Here is a 17,708-nt window from a genome sequence, read left to right as displayed (position 1 = left end):
TGGAATTCAAATATCAGTCAACAGATTTAGACTCTATTTTTTATCTATCTAATTCCTGTTTCCTTAATCATGTGCTTTGAGTTTGGTAATAATACGTGTGACATTACACTAAGAAAACAAACTTCTGGGCTTTGTTTTATCTGTAAGAACTATATAAAAGAATCTGGAATAAACACTGAAGAAAGAATGTGTAAAAAAAGCTCCTTTTAAGGTAATCATTTTGGTATTCACACTATAAACACTAAACATTTTAGTACTCAGACTATAGCTTCCTTTTGTTTTCTTTTCTTTTCTTTTTTTTTAAAAGAATTTATTTATTTATTTGACAGAGCGAGCACAGGTAGGCAGAGTGGCAGGCAGAGGGAGAGGGAGAAGCAGGCTCTCCACCGAGCAGGGAGCCCAATTTGGGGCTTGATCCCAGGACTATGGGATCATGACCTGAGCCAAAGGCAGATGCTTAATGGACTGAGCCACCCAGGTGCCCCTCCTTTTTATTTTTTAAAGTAGGCTCCATGCCCAGCCTGGGGCTTGAACTCATGACCCTGAGATCAAAGAGTTATATGTTCTGTCAACTGAGCCAGCCAGGTGCCCTTTTAGTTGCTTTTTACTGAACCTTATGTGCTAGGCACTTCATGTAGATTGTCTTCTTTGAGCTCTGTATATACTTTTTAATCCAGATTCGGAGAGTTTAACTTAATTTGTCCAACTACTTAGTGTGAGAGCTAGGATTCTAATCCAGATCTCTGACTCCCAACTCCCCCCTCCACCCCAGGCAGGTGATCTTGGGTTATTCCTTCAACATGTATTTACTGAATGTGGGCAAATGCTTACCATTCAAAGGTATAAGAAAACCTCTTCTTTGCATTGGGCTTATAATTAGTTGAAGAGAGGCATTTATGTAAAATAGGTAACAGTAGAGGGGAGCATGAATTACATATCAAGTGATTGATAGAAATGCCAAGGTGGCTCAAAAGTACAACAGCATCAGGGAGAATAGGAAGGAGGAGACTGAAATCAAGAGTGGCTTGCTCTAGCAAATGAGCCAGCCAGGCACCTTGGTGGAGGATATATTTTTAATGATTCAAGTAAATAGCAAAAGAAAATAAAAGAATAAGCATGGAATACAGTATCATCACCAAACAAATAAAAAACAGTTCAGCATAAGGTGTAGTCTCCACTCCAGGTTTATCGCATTTATTCTTAGGCTGATGGCCTTTTCTTACTCCATGTGAGATCCTAAGGTTAGATAAGTTACTTTAGTTTTGTGCATATTGAATGGATTCTTCATTAATACAATTTTCTGTATTTTGATTTCTTTTGAAAATAATTTACCTCACTGCTTTTACAAGTAAAATCTTTTGAGGAATTCAGTGGCCTCTTATTTTAATGATAACTTTATTAAGATATAATTCATGTACTCTAAAATTCACTCTTTTAAAATGTATAATTCAGTGATTTTCACTATAGTGGCAGAGTTGTGCAGCCATCACCACTATCTATTTTAGAACATTTCATTATCCCCAAAAGAACCTCCATACCCATTAGCAGTCATTTCTTATTTCCCTTTCCCCTAGCCTCTGGCAACCACTGATCTATTTTTTTCTGTATGCATTTGCCTATAATGATAATTCATATAAATAGGATTATACAACATGTGGCCTTTTGTGACTGGCTCCCCCCCCCCCAATAAGATTTTATTTGTTTATTAGAGAGAGACAAAGGTGGGGCATGGTCATGGGGGAGGAGGCAGAGGGAGAGGGAGAAGCAGACTTCCCCCTGAGCAGGGAGTCTGACACAGGACTCAATCCCAGGACCCTGAAATCATGACCTGAGCCATAGGCAGATGCTGAACTGACTGAGCCACCCAGGCACCCCATTGTGATGTACTGGCTTTATTCACTTAGCATGTTTTCCAGGTTCATTCATGTTATACCATGTATCAGTATTTCATCTTTTAATGTCTGAATAATACTACATTGTATGGATATACTCTTTTATGTAGTCATCAGTAAATGGACATTTGTATTTTACTTTTGGGCTATTATGAATGATACTGCCATGTACATTTACATAGACTTTTGTGTGGACATAGGATTTCGGTAATCCTGGGTAGAATTGCCAAGAGTGGAATTCCTGGGTTATATAGTAACTCTGTTTAACATTTTGAGGAATTTTCAGACTACTTTTCAAAGTGACAATATTATTTTGGAGTCCCATGAGCAGTGGATGTTGGTTCCATTTCTCCACTTCCTCACCAATGCTTATTATTGTCTACTCTTTTGATTTATTTAATGTAGTGAATGTAAAGTAGTATCTCCTTGTGGTTTTGATTTCCCTAATGAGTAATGATGTTTAAGTGTCTTTCATAGCGTATTGGCTATTCTTTGGAGAAATGGGTATTAAGTCCTTTGTCCATTTAAAAATTTGTATTTATCTTTTTATTGTTGTCAGTGGTCTTTAAAAAGATGGGTGTTTTTTAACTTATAAACAGCATTTTGTAACAGGTGATGGTAAATTTTTCATGTGAATTAGGGGTAGACTTTTAGGTTTAATTAGTTGTTAAGTGCTGGTCTTCATTAGCAGTCATTTTAAAAAGTCTTGTTAAGATTTAACTTTAGGATGACTGGTTCAGTCCACAAGACCTGATTGAACATGCTTATATAATAACAAGAAGATTTAGATTTAATATTTTTTGGAATGTCAAAAACAGCACCATTTTAATTTATTTAAAACTCTAAGCACCAAATTTAAATTATGTGCATTGAATCTTTGACTTAACTGGAGCATTTCCATCTTTTCCCAAGTAATTGAATCTACTTTGTGAAATGTGTTTTAATGTCTATGTCTCATTTTTTTTAGGTTTTCCCGAATACCACATGCCTAATAATTTTCCTTGCGACATTAGCCATTGTTTTTCACTGCCTCCAAAAGATCAAAATTTCTCTGGAAATTGGAGACCTATTTGATTTAAAAGAAATAACTTTAACAAATGGACAATATGTCTATTACAAATACACCGACAAGTAACGATGCCTGTCTGAGCATTGTCCATAGTTTGATGTGCCATAGACAAGGCGGAGAGAGTGAAACATTTGCAAAAAGAGCAATTGAAAGTTTGGTAAAGAAGCTGAAAGAGAAAAAAGATGAATTGGATTCTTTAATAACAGCTATAACAACAAATGGAGCTCATCCTAGCAAATGTGTTACCATACAGAGAACATTGGATGGGAGGCTTCAGGTTAGTCTCGTATGAGAGTTTTTCTGTGTCTTTTGTAGTGGCAGATTAAAAAATTCTTGCTTCCTCTTAAGTTGCTATTAGATAATTTAATGTTTGCACCATCTCTTCAGATACTATACATCCTGCAGCAGTATGTGTTATGGGAATCTATGAAGAATATATTCTTAATATAACAAAGATATATCATAAAAGTTTTTTTAATGTTCTAAGAAAAAAATTCAATGTAGAAAATTTGGAAAATAAAAATAAAAAGCAGAAGAAACCCCATACCTTTAGCACTTTGGTATTCATCTTTGTAGCATTTTTCCTTCTTTTTTTGAAATTTTATGTACATTTAAAAAACTGAGTTATAATTGGCCCTTTTATAATTTGGAAGTCTGATATTGTATGCTTGGTACTTGTGTATGAAAAAGACTCAAACAATTCAAGCACATCTTGAAAACTCAAGGAGTTAAAAGCTTGTATTTTATAAAATTTTTAATCTTTCATTTTTATGGATTACGTTTTTTCTTATAGAATTACATCATGTGTGTCCTGTGCTGAATATTTTTAAAGAAACATATAGAAATATTATGTCATTAGATTTAAACATTTTATTTCTACATTTTAGGAATGATTATTCAACAAACTCATACTTTTTTTGCATTTTAAAAGCCTGAGCATGGGTCTTAAAAAAATACCTTAGTTCATTAATGTTTCTCATTTATGAAATGGAGATTATAATACTGAGTTTGTAGGGTTGTAAGAATTAAATTGAGAACATATATAAAATGCCTTATTTAATGTGTAATGTGTAACTGATGATCAATAAGTTGTCGTCTATCTTTCCTAGGTGGCAGGTCGGAAGGGATTTCCTCATGTGATCTATGCCCGTCTCTGGAGGTGGCCTGATCTTCACAAAAATGAACTCAAACATGTTAAATATTGTCAATATGCATTTGACTTAAAATGTGATAGTGTCTGTGTGAATCCATATCACTACGAACGAGTTGTATCACCTGGAATTGGTGAGTAGGCTTTGCTTTTATCCTCAGATGCACAAAAGGAAAAGATCTCAGTAGTGTTTTAATTTTTCTGCATTAAATTATAAATTTGGGTATAGCTCAGGACTTCAACTAAGGTTAAAGAATCAGATATTTTTAATTGACATATAAATATTTAAATTTGAACTTTAAAATAGTCTTGTATTTTTCTTTATTACTACATATACATTATAGTTCATATTCTTCCCATTTAGAACCATGTTTTTGAAAAATAAGATGGAAGACTTTATTGAATTGTTTATATATTATCAGATAGCATTTATACTAATCTTCTTGATTTGAAATGGTTCATGAAGCTTTGAATCTCTGAATTAAATTTACATTTTGTAATTTTAAATACAATGGAAATATTTTCATGGTAATGATTAATATTTCATTTTCTTTTCCCCTTTAAAAAAATTAAGATCTCTCAGGATTAACACTGCAGAGTAATGGTAGGTAATCTGTTTCTTGTAACTTTCTGTTTTCTTTTATTCTATCCCCTCTGTTTTTTATTGACCTAAAATTAGTTTGTGTGGGTGCTGGTAACCTAAAATTTATAAGAAAAATACTTATTTGTTTGGAAATGTAAATTTTGGGGGAGCATGAGTCAGTACTTAAAACTGGATTTCAATAGGCTGGTGGTTCTTTGGATTTGAACTACCGTTTATGCACTCAGGTGTTCTAAAAAATATGATACGGAAATATAAAACATAGAAAGGAAGAGTTTTTTTTGAATTGGTAAAAACTGGCTGTTTTGGAAGAAAATCTCAGAGAGCCAGTTTAAATGGGTATAAATACCTGTAATGTTCGGTAATTTGGGGTCATGTATAGCATGTCCTTTAGAAATATTAATATCCTAATTTTTCTTTGTTTCTCCCAAATTTATTTTTGTAAATGATAATTTTAAGTATGATTTAAAACTACATACATTAATTTTTTTCAGTCTTGTTACATTTTGAGTAAATAAAACAAGGCTACTTTCACTTTAATCGATGATCCAATTCTGTTTTAAAAAGGAGTGTGTTTTGAGTTAGGGAAATGAACTCAGTAGCGGGAGGGGTTTGTTTTTTAGTGTAATATTTGAGAACAGAGATCTCTTAAAACTTTAGTTTTGTTACTTAGAACATGTTAATGAACTAAAAGGTTTATAAGAAGTAATTAATTTGCAGAACAACTCTGATAAAGAACCACCATTACCTTAGAAAGGTGTGCACTTGTTCTGGAGGGAAATTAGTGTGTTGGCACCTCTTGTTGCAGAATCTTAGAGGTGAGTCAGAAATACCATCTGGCCTTAAACAAAATTTAGGAGGAGCATGAAAGTCTACTTGTTTTTATTGTACACTTTTCTTCCGTGTCACTGTATAAGAGAAAGACTATAGTGCCTTTTGGTACTTGCTAATTTCTGAGAATAGTGGGTTGGTAATGTGGTAGTGGTCTGGGAAGGGTAGCTCTAAGATTGGTTAAATTCCTGCCTCTTTGCTACACAGATATTGATATTATGTCATTTATTTTCTTTGAAAGTAAATACCTTTTAGATCTTCACCATTCTCCATCCATGATTTTGGAAAATTATTCCTCAGTAGGAAGTAAGGATTGGGGGCCGGTAGTGATATCTGTATCAGAATCTCCTTAGTGGGAGTGGTTGTGAGGAGCCAATTTTGAAGACTCATTACCCCCCACCCCCCATCCTAACACGCTGCTGTTATGAGTAGGTGTCTTTGGTTGGATTTTGATAGGCTCTTTTTATTGACTCTAAGGTTGCTTTAGCCTTGCAGATCCCCCTAGTGGTGGTTTTTTTAAAGACCGGCTTCAGTGGCTTATTTCTTCAGAAAACAAGAGGTGTTTTTCACAGCCCCTTCTAGATTTGGACAGAGAAATAATACAAAGCCAGGTTAAAAAAAAAAAAGTTAAGAAAATGGGATAATTCCTTCGCTTTTGAGTTGGAATCTTACGGTAATCATTTCCAGCCTATCACATATCTTTTGTGAAACTTTCCATGACCCCATCAGTCTGCATATTCATTTTAAGAAATATTTAATGAGCATGTATTGCTTGGTAGTGTGTTAGGATCTAGGGACAATAGGGTAAAAGTAAGGTGTGTTTTCTCCACGCAAGGTAGTTCATAGTTTAGTGGAGGAAAGATAAGGTAAATAAGACAGCAGTAGTAGCATCAGATAGTGCAGTGCTCTGTCTGCTGGAGGTGATGAAGAGCACTGACTTAGGGTGGGTCCAGTGGCTTCAGCTTTTGTGTCCCATATACATGCCTTTACCCTTCATAGAACATTTTACAATTACATGTATGATTGCTCTAAAAGTATGGTTAAAGCATAATAGCTAACACTTGCTAAGTATACACTTTGTGTCTCACACTGAGCTGTATGAGTTACAAGTATGTTTCATCATTCTCATTATACCCCCACATGAAAGGTGGAATTTTACACACTTGATTAGATGAAGATCAAGATAGACAGCTAGGAGGAGCTGGATTAATATGTGCTCAATATTTGATATTTAAACAATAGAAAAATATTGTAGAAAAGTCTAAGTTCCATGAAGGCAGAGATTTTTCTTTTGTTTATTAATGTATTCCGGGTGCTAGAACAGTACCTGGAACATAGGTGCTCAATAAATATTTATTCAGTGAATGAATTTGTTGAATGCTAGTCCATAAAGAAAAATACTTAATAGTTTGGTATCTGTTATTCTGGACTTAAAAAATATATACTATATGTTTTTTAATTTTATTTTTTTGAATAGGCAATACATGGTCCATAAATCAAAATACTATAAAAAGGTATACAGTGAAAAGAAGTGCTCCCACCCCTGCCCCCATTCCCCCCTACCTCAGGTAATCACTTTTATTAGTTTCTGGTGTTTCCTTCCAGGGTTTCTTTATGCAAAAATACATGTGTTATTTCCCTCCTTTCTTACATAAAAAGCATATTGTGCCCTTGTTCTGGACCGTGCTTTTTAAATTAGAGTTTGTGATTTTTTTAAAAAAACATGCATGTGATCATAGTGTACAATAGTGTTTTGTAACCTACTTTTTTTCCCTTGGCAAAAGTATACTGCAGACATCTATCCTTGATCCTACAGTTTTACCTAAGGGACATGTTTTAAGTTATTTGACTGAAGAGACTTACAGTCAGGTAGAAGTCTCACACTTACCTTTGGGGAAGGTTTAGTCAATATATTAGGCAAGAAAATATTATGAGGCATAGCTCTTTAAAAGTAGAGTTTAGTCATTACAATTGCACATTAAGCTGAGAAGAGTCAACTGAAAAGCAAAAGTGATGAGTATCAAGTTGACCCACTATTTCCTCATATCAATAGCTTTCTCCTTATGTACTAGCAATACCAATATCTTGGTAAAAAGATACTTGTCACAGTAATAAAAAACCCTAAAATGTCCAGGAATTACATAGGGATGTCAGGATCTATATGAAGAAAATTATAGAACTTTGTTGAAGAGTATAATTTTTAAAAAAAAGATTGGATAAATACAGTAATATCCACTTTGTGTCCCAAACAATTTTTTCTTTTATTTTTAGAATTTGGCTAAGATTAGTGCTGAGTGTTTGGGTCCAATTTTCTTACTGATGTATAGTGATATGTTAAGCATCCTTTTAGTTATCTTTTTGTTTCCCTAGGATTTTTTAAAGAAAAACTTTTTGTAAAATCTTCATGACTTTTTTTAAAAAAATTTATTTATTTGAGGGAGGGAGAGTGCACGTGCATTTATACGTGGGTGGAGGATGGGGAGAAGGAGAGAGAATCTTAAGCAGATTCCGTGCTGAGTGTGGAGCTGCACATAGGGCTCTTATCTCACAACCCTAAGATCTCAACCTGAGCTAAAACCAAGAGTCGGATGCTCAACCAACTGTACCATCCAGGTGCCCCTTCATGACTTTTGATGTATGAAGAAGCCCCTAAGAGATTGTACATAGAAATTTGAACAGTGGATTATTCTTAGTGCTTTGAAATAGTCTCATTTAAAAAAAAAAAAAAAAGGCCATGTTGGGGTACCTGGTTGGCTTAGTCGGTAGATCATGTGACTTTTAATCTCAGGGTTGCAAGTTCAAGCCCCATGTTGGGCATGGCGCCTACTTTTAAAAAAGGGGGCCATGTAACAAATTGACATTTATGTATAATAAGTTTTTTCAAAAATTGACATAGGGAAAGACAAAGGGCTCCATATGTTGATTCTTAATAGAAAAGAGAATGTCTTATTGTGGACTATTTATTGACTATTATAAGAAGAGAATGTAGTATTGGAATTCAGTGGTTTATAAAATTCTGGGAGAGTGTTAGTTTAGAAGCAATGAAGAGGTGTTTGCTAAAGATAAAAAGCATACCCCAAAGCTGTAGCCTAAAGCAAATAGGGAGGTTCTGGGCAGAGAATAGTTGACATCAATGCAGTTTTTCTTTTCTTAAAACAAAGGCAACCATTCCCTGGTTTGTTAAAGGAAAAGAGTTATGTTTTATCAGAGTTTAGGTTTGCTTATTAAGGTATAACCACATAGGTGAAAGATTTTGATTGAACTTTTTCACAACATGTATTTGTCAAAGATCATTATTTGATTTGGGTTTTCAGAAGGAAATTTCAGTTTGACTTACCATTTAGAATTTTTCTTTCTGGTTCTAACCCTATAGGGGACATTCAGTACCTTTCACTTTCAAAGCATGTCGCTTAACAGTACGTCTAAATCCTGAAACTGGATAGCTATCAGATCCCATTCATATTTCTACACTGTGAAATTATATGCAAAAATTATATGAAATTATATGCAAAAAATATAGCCAAGTACCTGATCTCAGTTTTGTCTTCTCGCGGGTAAACATTTTCCCCCAGCTGTTTACTTTTCACTTAACTCATGCATTTAAGATGGTTATTACTTCTGGGTTAGTCCAGAAACTAAGGAATACCTCTTGAGGACCATTGCTGGAAGTTGTTGAAATATAGTCTATAGTCTGTAATTTCAAATTTCAGGGGGTCAGTCGGGTTGATTGATAGAATATATCTGAGATACCTACTTCTAAATAAATATTTTTGCATATAAAGTATTCTTTTCAAATATGAAAGAAATTTGAGTTAGAGTTATTTACACTATAGTTGATTTTAGCTGTTGTCATATTACAAGATTTTTTTTTTTCTGGTAACTGAAGCTTATAAGGTTTTAAAATGTGTTTAATTTTTTATATAGCTCCACCAAGTATGTTGGTGAAGGACGAATATGTTCATGACTTTGAGGGACAGCCATCATTATCAACTGAAGGGCATTCAATTCAAACCATCCAGCATCCACCAAGTAATCGTGCCTCAACGGAGACATACAGCACCCCAGCTCTGTTAGCTCCATCTGAGTCTAATGCTACCAGCACCACCAACTTTCCCAACATTCCTGTGGCTTCCACAAGTGAGTAGTAGAATCAAATGTAGTCCACAAGTTGATCTTACCCTATTTAATATTTATATGTCATCATTATATCTACTTGGAGGAAAACTCCAAGTAAGTAAAAATTAAAAGCACTGTGGTATCTTTTATAGGAAAAAAGTATTAAATTGGTTTTTCAGTTGGTCCTGGAAAAAATGGTATTTATAATTTACTTAAATTTTTTTATGTTGATGTACAGTCACTTGGAATATAAGTAATGACTTTGATTATAATACTGATTTAAGTTAGTGGTCTAATTTGTAATTTCTTTACTATTACATGCAGAAGTAAGAATTGTCTTGCACTTTCAGATGTATTTTAGAGAAGCATTTAAGTAGTTAACAAGTAGTTTTGGACCAAGATGTTTATAAAAATAATCTCTTGTCAGTTGAACTGTACACTTTGCTTTAATTGGGGTTTCTGTTTTGCTGTATCTGGCAGAATATTACTTTGTAATAGTCATTTTCAGTTTTCCTTTGTACAAACTTAGAAAAAGGGATCTTGATCATGTTTGTAATATATATATTATATACAATAATATGTATATTATAATAATATGTATAATATATAATATTATATCCTTCAAGATAGACATTAAGTATTTTAGTCTGTTTAGAAATAAAGCTAAATTCTAGGTATCTATGTATTATTATTATTTTTAACCAAGAAATCTTTTTCAAGAAGATTCTTCCCATGACAGAGATGCCATTGTCTTTGCCACATTGTAGAGGCAGAGGGCTATTAGGTTTATCTTTTCTTGGGGCCTGATCAGGCAATAATGACTCTGTTTTATTAATATTGCTATAATTTTCACAGTACCGAAGTTTGCACAGTTTGCTCTTTGGCAATGGAGTTTTTTTTTTTTTTTTTTTTTTTTTTTAAACTAATCACAGAGCAGGGCCTTGGCCTATATATGGTGTTATTTGTACCTGGTTACTAAGGAGATTGTATCTAAGCCCACATCAGCAGTGGATTGTTGCTAGCTCTGGACTAGTACTTTATTAGCAGCTACCAAAGGGAGCAGTATTCTATTTACTTTAATATCTGATCAGATTCAAAATAGAAATTTGATCTTTGGAATAAATAGAGGACTGATTTCTCTAATTAAGTTTATAAGTATGGTGTACCAAATATCCCCCCTCTAATTCATTTTACCTCTTCAAAGCAATATATTTTGGATTTGCTTTGTAAGATGATAGTCTCACCATAGACAACATATTCTAAGTGGAGTTTAGAGGTTAAGCACCTACTTTAGAACCTGGACCCTCTTAATTACTTTGCGCTTCTGTTATCTGTCTACTCTTTATTAACCAATTTGGAAATATAGTTGACAGAGCAGTCAGTGATGGAGAGTAAGAGAAGGCAAGCACATTCTAGCCACCCAAGCATGGATTAGTGAGAGTGCAGCCACTTACTTACTTCTGTTGAGATTATCTGGAGATTGAATTTGCATGCCTTTTTTGATGCTTGCTAAAATGGTTTTAATTGTTCTATGCCCTGGAGTCAAGTCCTATTAAATACTAGAAAAAGTGGTATTTGTGAAATTCTGATAATTTTTCTTGGTTATTTTTTGGATATATTTTTCTAGTTGAATAGATGATTATTTTTAGAATCTGTCACAAAATGTTCTTCTAGATCTCAAAACTTGTATTGATAGAATTAAAAGGAAAAAACTGGACTAAAACAGGAATTGGAAGACTATCTCAAATGAGCTAGTATAATTTAGTTCTACTATTTAATTTCATCTTATATACTTGGAATTGTGTAATAGAAGTATTCAGTAGAGATAACCACAGTGGGCTATAGTCTGTGTTCATTTGGCACTTGAATATTTTCAGGTTTTCTTTCTAAATATCTGTAACTTAAAATAATCTCATTTCACCTGCATAGTGACACTTTTTGTAAGTTAGCTAAGAGTCTGTGGCGTGCATAGTTGTTAAAAGCAAGAAATTAACGTTTAAAGATAACTTGGAAAAAATTGGGCGGATGTGTAGGGAGGGGGTTCCTAAAAACATCTTTAAAAGTAAATAATTTGGGGATTATTGCAGTAATCTCTTTAACTTTTAATTTTATAATCCTCACCATAAGGAAATGTGATTTGCAGAGAGGAGAAAAGTGTTCCTTTTCCTTGGTACTTTGAGTAATGGTGTCATTTCCTTTCTTCTATCTGTATTCCCATTTGGATGAGAAAGTGATTCCAGTGATAGATAACAATTAGGAAATTTCAGTGCTTTCCAAATGCAATAAACAATTGACTTAATTAATGCTTGCTTTAAGAAACCAAACTTTTTCCACTTAAAAAAAAAAAAAAAGCAAGCCTTAAAAATGTAGGTTGTTGGGTATACCTGGCTGGTTTGGTCGGTGGAGCATGGAAGTCTTCATCTCAGGGTGGTGGGTTTGAGCCCCACTTTGGGGGCAGAAATTACTTTAAAAAATAAAAAATAAAATCTTAAAAAAAAATAGTAGGTCAGTAAGCAATACTGTAGAATGGTTTTGAATAGAACAGAAACCAGACAAATCTTGCTCCTCTTGGTATATTACATATAGAATGGGTAGCTAATTTCCTGTCAATCCAGGAAGATGATAAGTGTTCTTGGAAGGAGGTGATTTTTGATTTTTTAAAATACATGAAAAAATTTCAAAGTAGACTTATAGTTTGTTGTTGTGGCTTTTTTTTTTTTGTTTTTGTTTTTCTTTTCTTTTTTCTTTTTTTTACTAGCAGTGCTCTGTTGATTGAACAGTGGAGCTTGACCTTTTCTAAACTTCACCTTACCCATCACATTCCATTTAAAATATTTGCCTGCTCTGCTTTTCTTTTATCAAACTCTGCATTTTGCCATTACCAGTACCAGTGCTGATAATAATGAATTTCCAGTTTTCAACAAACTTTCTTGAGTTTGGACTTTTGGAGTCCTAATCAGAAAGGTCCAGAGCTACATGGCATGGCCAGGGATGAGCTGATGTACTTCTGAAGTTATTATGATAGGCTAGACATATAGAGGGATTTTGCTGGCATTTGAAGAATATTTATAAAGGAAAAGTCCTCTGAAATTAGCTAGACATTACTTAAGATAGAACAGTTTTGGACATTTTCAAGTTAAGGTTTGCCTTCATAGATAACTTTAGGGTTTGTTATTTGATAGACCATGGACGAGTTCCATTTTTTGCCCATCTTTATAGTTGTGATTCTCAGATATAATTTGTCCTTCATTTACTGTATAAAAACATAGGATTGCATCGATCAATGTACCGTATTAATGTCTTCTTGTTCCTCTAGGTCAGCCTGCCAGTATACTGGCGGGCAGCCATAGTGAAGGATTGTTGCAGATAGCTTCAGGGCCTCAGCCAGGACAGCAGCAGAATGGATTTACTGGTCAGCCAGCTACTTACCATCATAGTATGTACATGCTTTTTAAAATCTTTTAAGTAGTTGAGAAAAAATAGGCAGACTTTCTAAAAGCAAATTAATCCATGTGGGCCTTAATTTTTAGACAGCACTACCACCTGGACTGGAAGTAGGAGCGCACCATACACACCTAATTTGCCTCACCACCAAAACGGCCATCTTCAGCACCACCCGCCTATGCCGCCCCATCCCGGACATTACTGTAAGCTCTTGTTTTTGTTGTAAGGGCCTTTTCTTTTTTGAGAACTGGTTTCCTTTCTATTTTTTTTTTAAATGGTTTTGCATCTTTTATTCATCTTACAATTTAGTTTCATTAAATGACTACTGCTTTTTCAGCATTTTTGGTAAACAGTATTTACTTTTTATAGTTTTGTTATCATACCTTTGTTTTAGAGGAGTGATGTTTACTAAATACATTTATTTCTCTGTTGCTGATGTTTCATTAACACCACATTGATTTCCATTCATTTGTTTGTTTGCTTTTTATATGTTCTTAGATCTCATGTATACCTGTATATCCACCCTAAGTGGATTGAAACTCCTTGAGTGTCAAGATCTCAAGGTACTACTCATCATCATACTGTTCAGCATACTCTAGACACTTAGATGTTGAATCTGTCATTACTCTGTGCAGTCTTGTTTGGGAAGGAGACTCTACTGATAATCATAGCTTGTAGTTTCAGGCAGAAGAGGAACATTGTTCATATGGCTTAGTGAAGTCAAGAGCATACATTTTTCTTATGTATTAAATTCCTTTTCCTCCGTTATAAGAGTAATATTACCAAAGAAAACTTGGAAGTTACAGAATAGTGTAAATAAGAAAATAAAAATTACCCAGAGTGCTCCTACCTAGAGATACCTACTTCTAAAATTTTGTCGTATTTTTTCTTCCAGTCATATAAATGGGTCTCTATACACTTGGGAGGGAAAATATCATACTGTGTATATATTGTTGTATCCTTCTTATTTTCAATTATGTTACTGTTTTTCCATGTCTTAGAGAGTATACTTTTTTTATGGCTGCCTGGCTCAGCATAGTGGTTAAGGTGCTGAGCTTGGACCCCTTAACTGACTGTGCGACCATTGGCAGGTTATATAATCCTCACTAACTAAGCCTTAAGGGTAACAATAGTATCCATCTTAAGGAATGTTGTAAGAAGTAAATGTAATACTTGTGAAGTGTTTAGCAGGATGTTTTAACACTTAATGATCTCTTAAATATCTTAGCTACTGTTCCATTATGTAAATATCCTTAATTTAATAAACCTTAAACACTTGTTTTCAGAATGGACCTACAATTTGAATTATTATTATATATTATGTTGTAAATTATAGTCTATCATGTTACATGAATAATTCATTTATAATTTACATTAAGTTTTCCATGTACAATTATTGTAAATTGCTAATAGCACTTGGCACATAGCATTAAAGTGTTAGCTCTTAACTATCCACAAAAGTAACTCGAGTATTTGCTTATTATAAAGTAATCTAAACAAAGCTTTTAAATTTTTAGATATTGCATAAGCTTGATTTAAACAACTCCTGAGGTACAGTAGTTATATTTAAGCAAGGTTTATTAAAAGTTTTAGCATTGGAAAACTTTTAATAAATAAAAATGGGGTTTTTGTCTTTTCTTTAGGGCCAGTTCACAATGAGCTTGCATTCCAGCCTCCCATTTCCAATCATCCTGGTAAGTGCATTTCAACATTGATTCCCTATATTTAGATTTTCTTTATAGTAATTAAAACACACACACACAAACATACACACATTTTAGTATAATTACAGAGTAATCTAACTTTTTAGATAAGTATAATAATCCTTATATCACATTAATAATCAGCAGTTCATGAGTAGCTGATACAGTCACACATAGGGTGTCCATATTTGATTCTTTTTAACTGTCTGAAAGAAAAGACAAGAACTGGTTTTTTTTCAGCTAAAATATGAAGTAACAAAATGCTGGTTTTAGCATTGAATACATAAATATGCAGCATAAGAAAACTAGGTTTCAAAATAGAACAGCTGTAAAACTGTAGCTTAAAAAGCCAGGGAAGAATCTGAAGTAGATGCTGAAAATAAAAATAATTCACTGTGTCTGTTTCAGAAGATAGATTCAGGAATTTTTGTTTAATAGAGTTTTTAGAAACTTTTTGATTAAATAATCTTCAAAAGAGTAAATAACTAAATCGATTTCCTCAGTTCAGAGTTTGAATATATCTTTTTAAACTATTGAAGTATAACAGAAAATTTAAATAAAATACTGGGGGCTTCTTAGCATAAATATAGGATTTTGATTTGTTTTCCTCTATCCTTTCATACATTTTCCCCTTAGCTTAAAAAGTTGGAAATATGTAATTTCCACTCATCACTTAATTTTCCCCCCAATTAAAAATAATTTGTTTTATTTTGAAGAATTTCAAACATACATCAAATATCAGATGCCCCCTCCCCCTAATATACTCATTCCTCAGTTTCAGCTGTTATCAGCTGTGTTTCATTCATACCCTCACCTATTATTTTGAAGGAAATCCTAGAAAATTGTTTTGTGTATAAATATATGAACATGTATTTCTAATAAAAATTTTTTAAAAGCATAGCTCCAGTAGGCATAATGATCAATTTAAAGGATAACTTATAGTTCTTCAAATAGGTCTACATAATTTTCTTAAACAGTGTTCTGTTTGTTTTTTTTTTATGTTCTAATTTTTCTTCCAGATGTTAGAAAAACCCCAAACCATTGAGGGTAAGATTTTCAAGCTTGTGACTCTTCTCATATTTCAGTTTAAGAGATTTAAAGAGTTTCTGAATCAAAAGGCTAAATTGCTTTACAGTGACCATATCAGAATGTGAGAACCAGTTTTACCATGCTCACCAGTATAGGTGTGATAGTTTGGTATACTTTTTGTTGATTTAGGAGGCAAATAATATTTGTTTTGATTAGAAGAAAAATGCTATCTATGGGTGGGGCAGAAATACTTTTTAACCATACATGATTAGTAGTTAAATAATCCTCTTTAGTAGATTTTCTTCATGTTATTTGCATATTTATTGTAACTTAAACATTTTGGGGATTAAGGAGCCTTGCCTTTTTATAAACATTTTTACTGAGAAATACCATATACAGAAAAGTATATAAAACAACTGTTATGAATAGTCTCATGAATAACATTGAGCCAACACCTAGGTAACCACCACCCAGATTGAGAATTAAAATTTGCCACACCCCTAGAAAAGTTCCTATCCCATTTTCAGTCAAAAACTTTCCTTCTCCCTACCAGAGATAAGCACTGTTCTGCTTTTTGTGGATACTATTTTTTTTTGTTTTTTTGCTCTTTGAAAGTGGTGAATGCATCACCCGTCTAATTTAGTAGATCAGTTTTACTTGTTTTTGAAATCATATAAATAAAATCGTTGTATCAAAATTTTAATTTTTTGTGAATAGACATTGTGGTAAGGGGAAAATCTAGAGTCATAAGAATAAGAATTTTTTCTGGCTTCAGGACAGCATCATTGGGTGTCGTGGTTCCTGGGACTTTGGGGGGCCTCAGTGTCCATATAGATTAGTGGAACGTGGTCTGCAGTGGGGAGGATAACCAGAGCTCAGGAGAAAGACCCACCCTGAATGAGATGGTGAGGTGAGGTTGGAAATGGTGGCATTTAGCTGGTTATTTGGACTCAATTTGGATTCAGCAGTTGCTTTTGGCTTCCTGATAGATTTTTTTATTCTTCTCATGGTAGAACTGATGTTGAGATCTGACAGCTCCTGGTGGTTAGGGAATAGTATTAACTAGTTATGAGGATACACATTTGGAACACCCCATATTGGCATTAAAGCTTTTGTCTGTGAGTAGAATAGGAAGTGACTTAATGGTGGGAATGATCCTGAAAGGTCTCTGAGTGGTTTTGCGAAGGGATTAGCTCCGTGCATACATCTTTAGTGCAATCAGCTGAGTTCCAATCAGCTCTTTGAACTATGAACTCTTTGGCTATGAATACTTACAAGTCCCAGAGGAGTTTTACCTCACAACTGTTTTCATTTCTTCTCTTGTACTGTTAAGAGGATATTTAATTGGTCTCCCTATTGGGAGAGCTTCTAGTCATAGTTTAATCTCTACTCTTACTCAGTATTTCTTTCCAAATTTGAATCTAATTACTTCTCTGCTAAAGAATTTGCATCATTTCCCCTACTTATTTCTTGGCCAAAAGGTCTAAATTCCTTAACTGGGCATATATACTTACAGTCTCTGATTTGTAATCCTAATCCTGGTATCTGCGTGCTTTCCTAGCCTTGTCTCTTTATGCTTTAACCATCCTGAAGCACTTACTCAAGCTTGCTCAGCTATATCATTCCTCTATGCAAAAAAAATCTGTCTTGTACTCTATATTAGTTACTTGTTCTGAAATAGAGTACTCCCCAAACTTAGCTGATTAAACCAGTAATAACAGTCTTTTATCTTAGTTCCTGTGGGTCAGGGATTTGGGAATGGCTTGGTTGGTTTGCTGTGGACTTAGAGTTGCATGAGGTTGCAGTCAAGATGTTGGCTTGGGCTGTTGTCACCTGATAGATTTTCTGGGACTAGAGGATTTACTTTTGTGGT

General features: G+C 33.8%; 1 protein-coding gene across 3 annotated transcripts in view; it reads left to right on the top strand.

Annotated features, from left to right (window-relative positions):
• SMAD4 (SMAD family member 4) overlaps window positions 1-17,708 on the top strand; it is a 51,518-nt gene that overhangs the window by 14,565 nt on the left and 19,245 nt on the right. For 2 of the 3 annotated variants that reach the window (XM_044242952.1, XM_044242954.1), the window contains exons 2-8: window positions 2,860-3,238; window positions 4,071-4,245; window positions 4,686-4,715; window positions 9,468-9,680; window positions 12,976-13,095; window positions 13,190-13,306; window positions 14,747-14,797. In XM_044242952.1, coding sequence (XP_044098887.1) covers window positions 2,990-3,238; window positions 4,071-4,245; window positions 4,686-4,715; window positions 9,468-9,680; window positions 12,976-13,095; window positions 13,190-13,306; window positions 14,747-14,797 — 955 coding nt within the window. In that variant the 5' untranslated portion in view covers window positions 2,860-2,989. The remainder of the gene's footprint in view (window positions 1-2,859; window positions 3,239-4,070; window positions 4,246-4,685; window positions 4,716-9,467; window positions 9,681-12,975; window positions 13,096-13,189; window positions 13,307-14,746; window positions 14,798-17,708) is intronic. The other variant, XM_044242955.1, reaches the window with a different exon arrangement.

The sequence above is a fragment of the Neovison vison genome, chromosome 3, assembly GCF_020171115.1.
Source record: "Neovison vison isolate M4711 chromosome 3, ASM_NN_V1, whole genome shotgun sequence".
Taxonomy (NCBI): domain Eukaryota; kingdom Metazoa; phylum Chordata; class Mammalia; order Carnivora; family Mustelidae; genus Neogale; species Neogale vison.
Note: the sequence above shows the minus strand (reverse complement) of the source record. Positions and strands in the feature narration are given on the sequence as shown.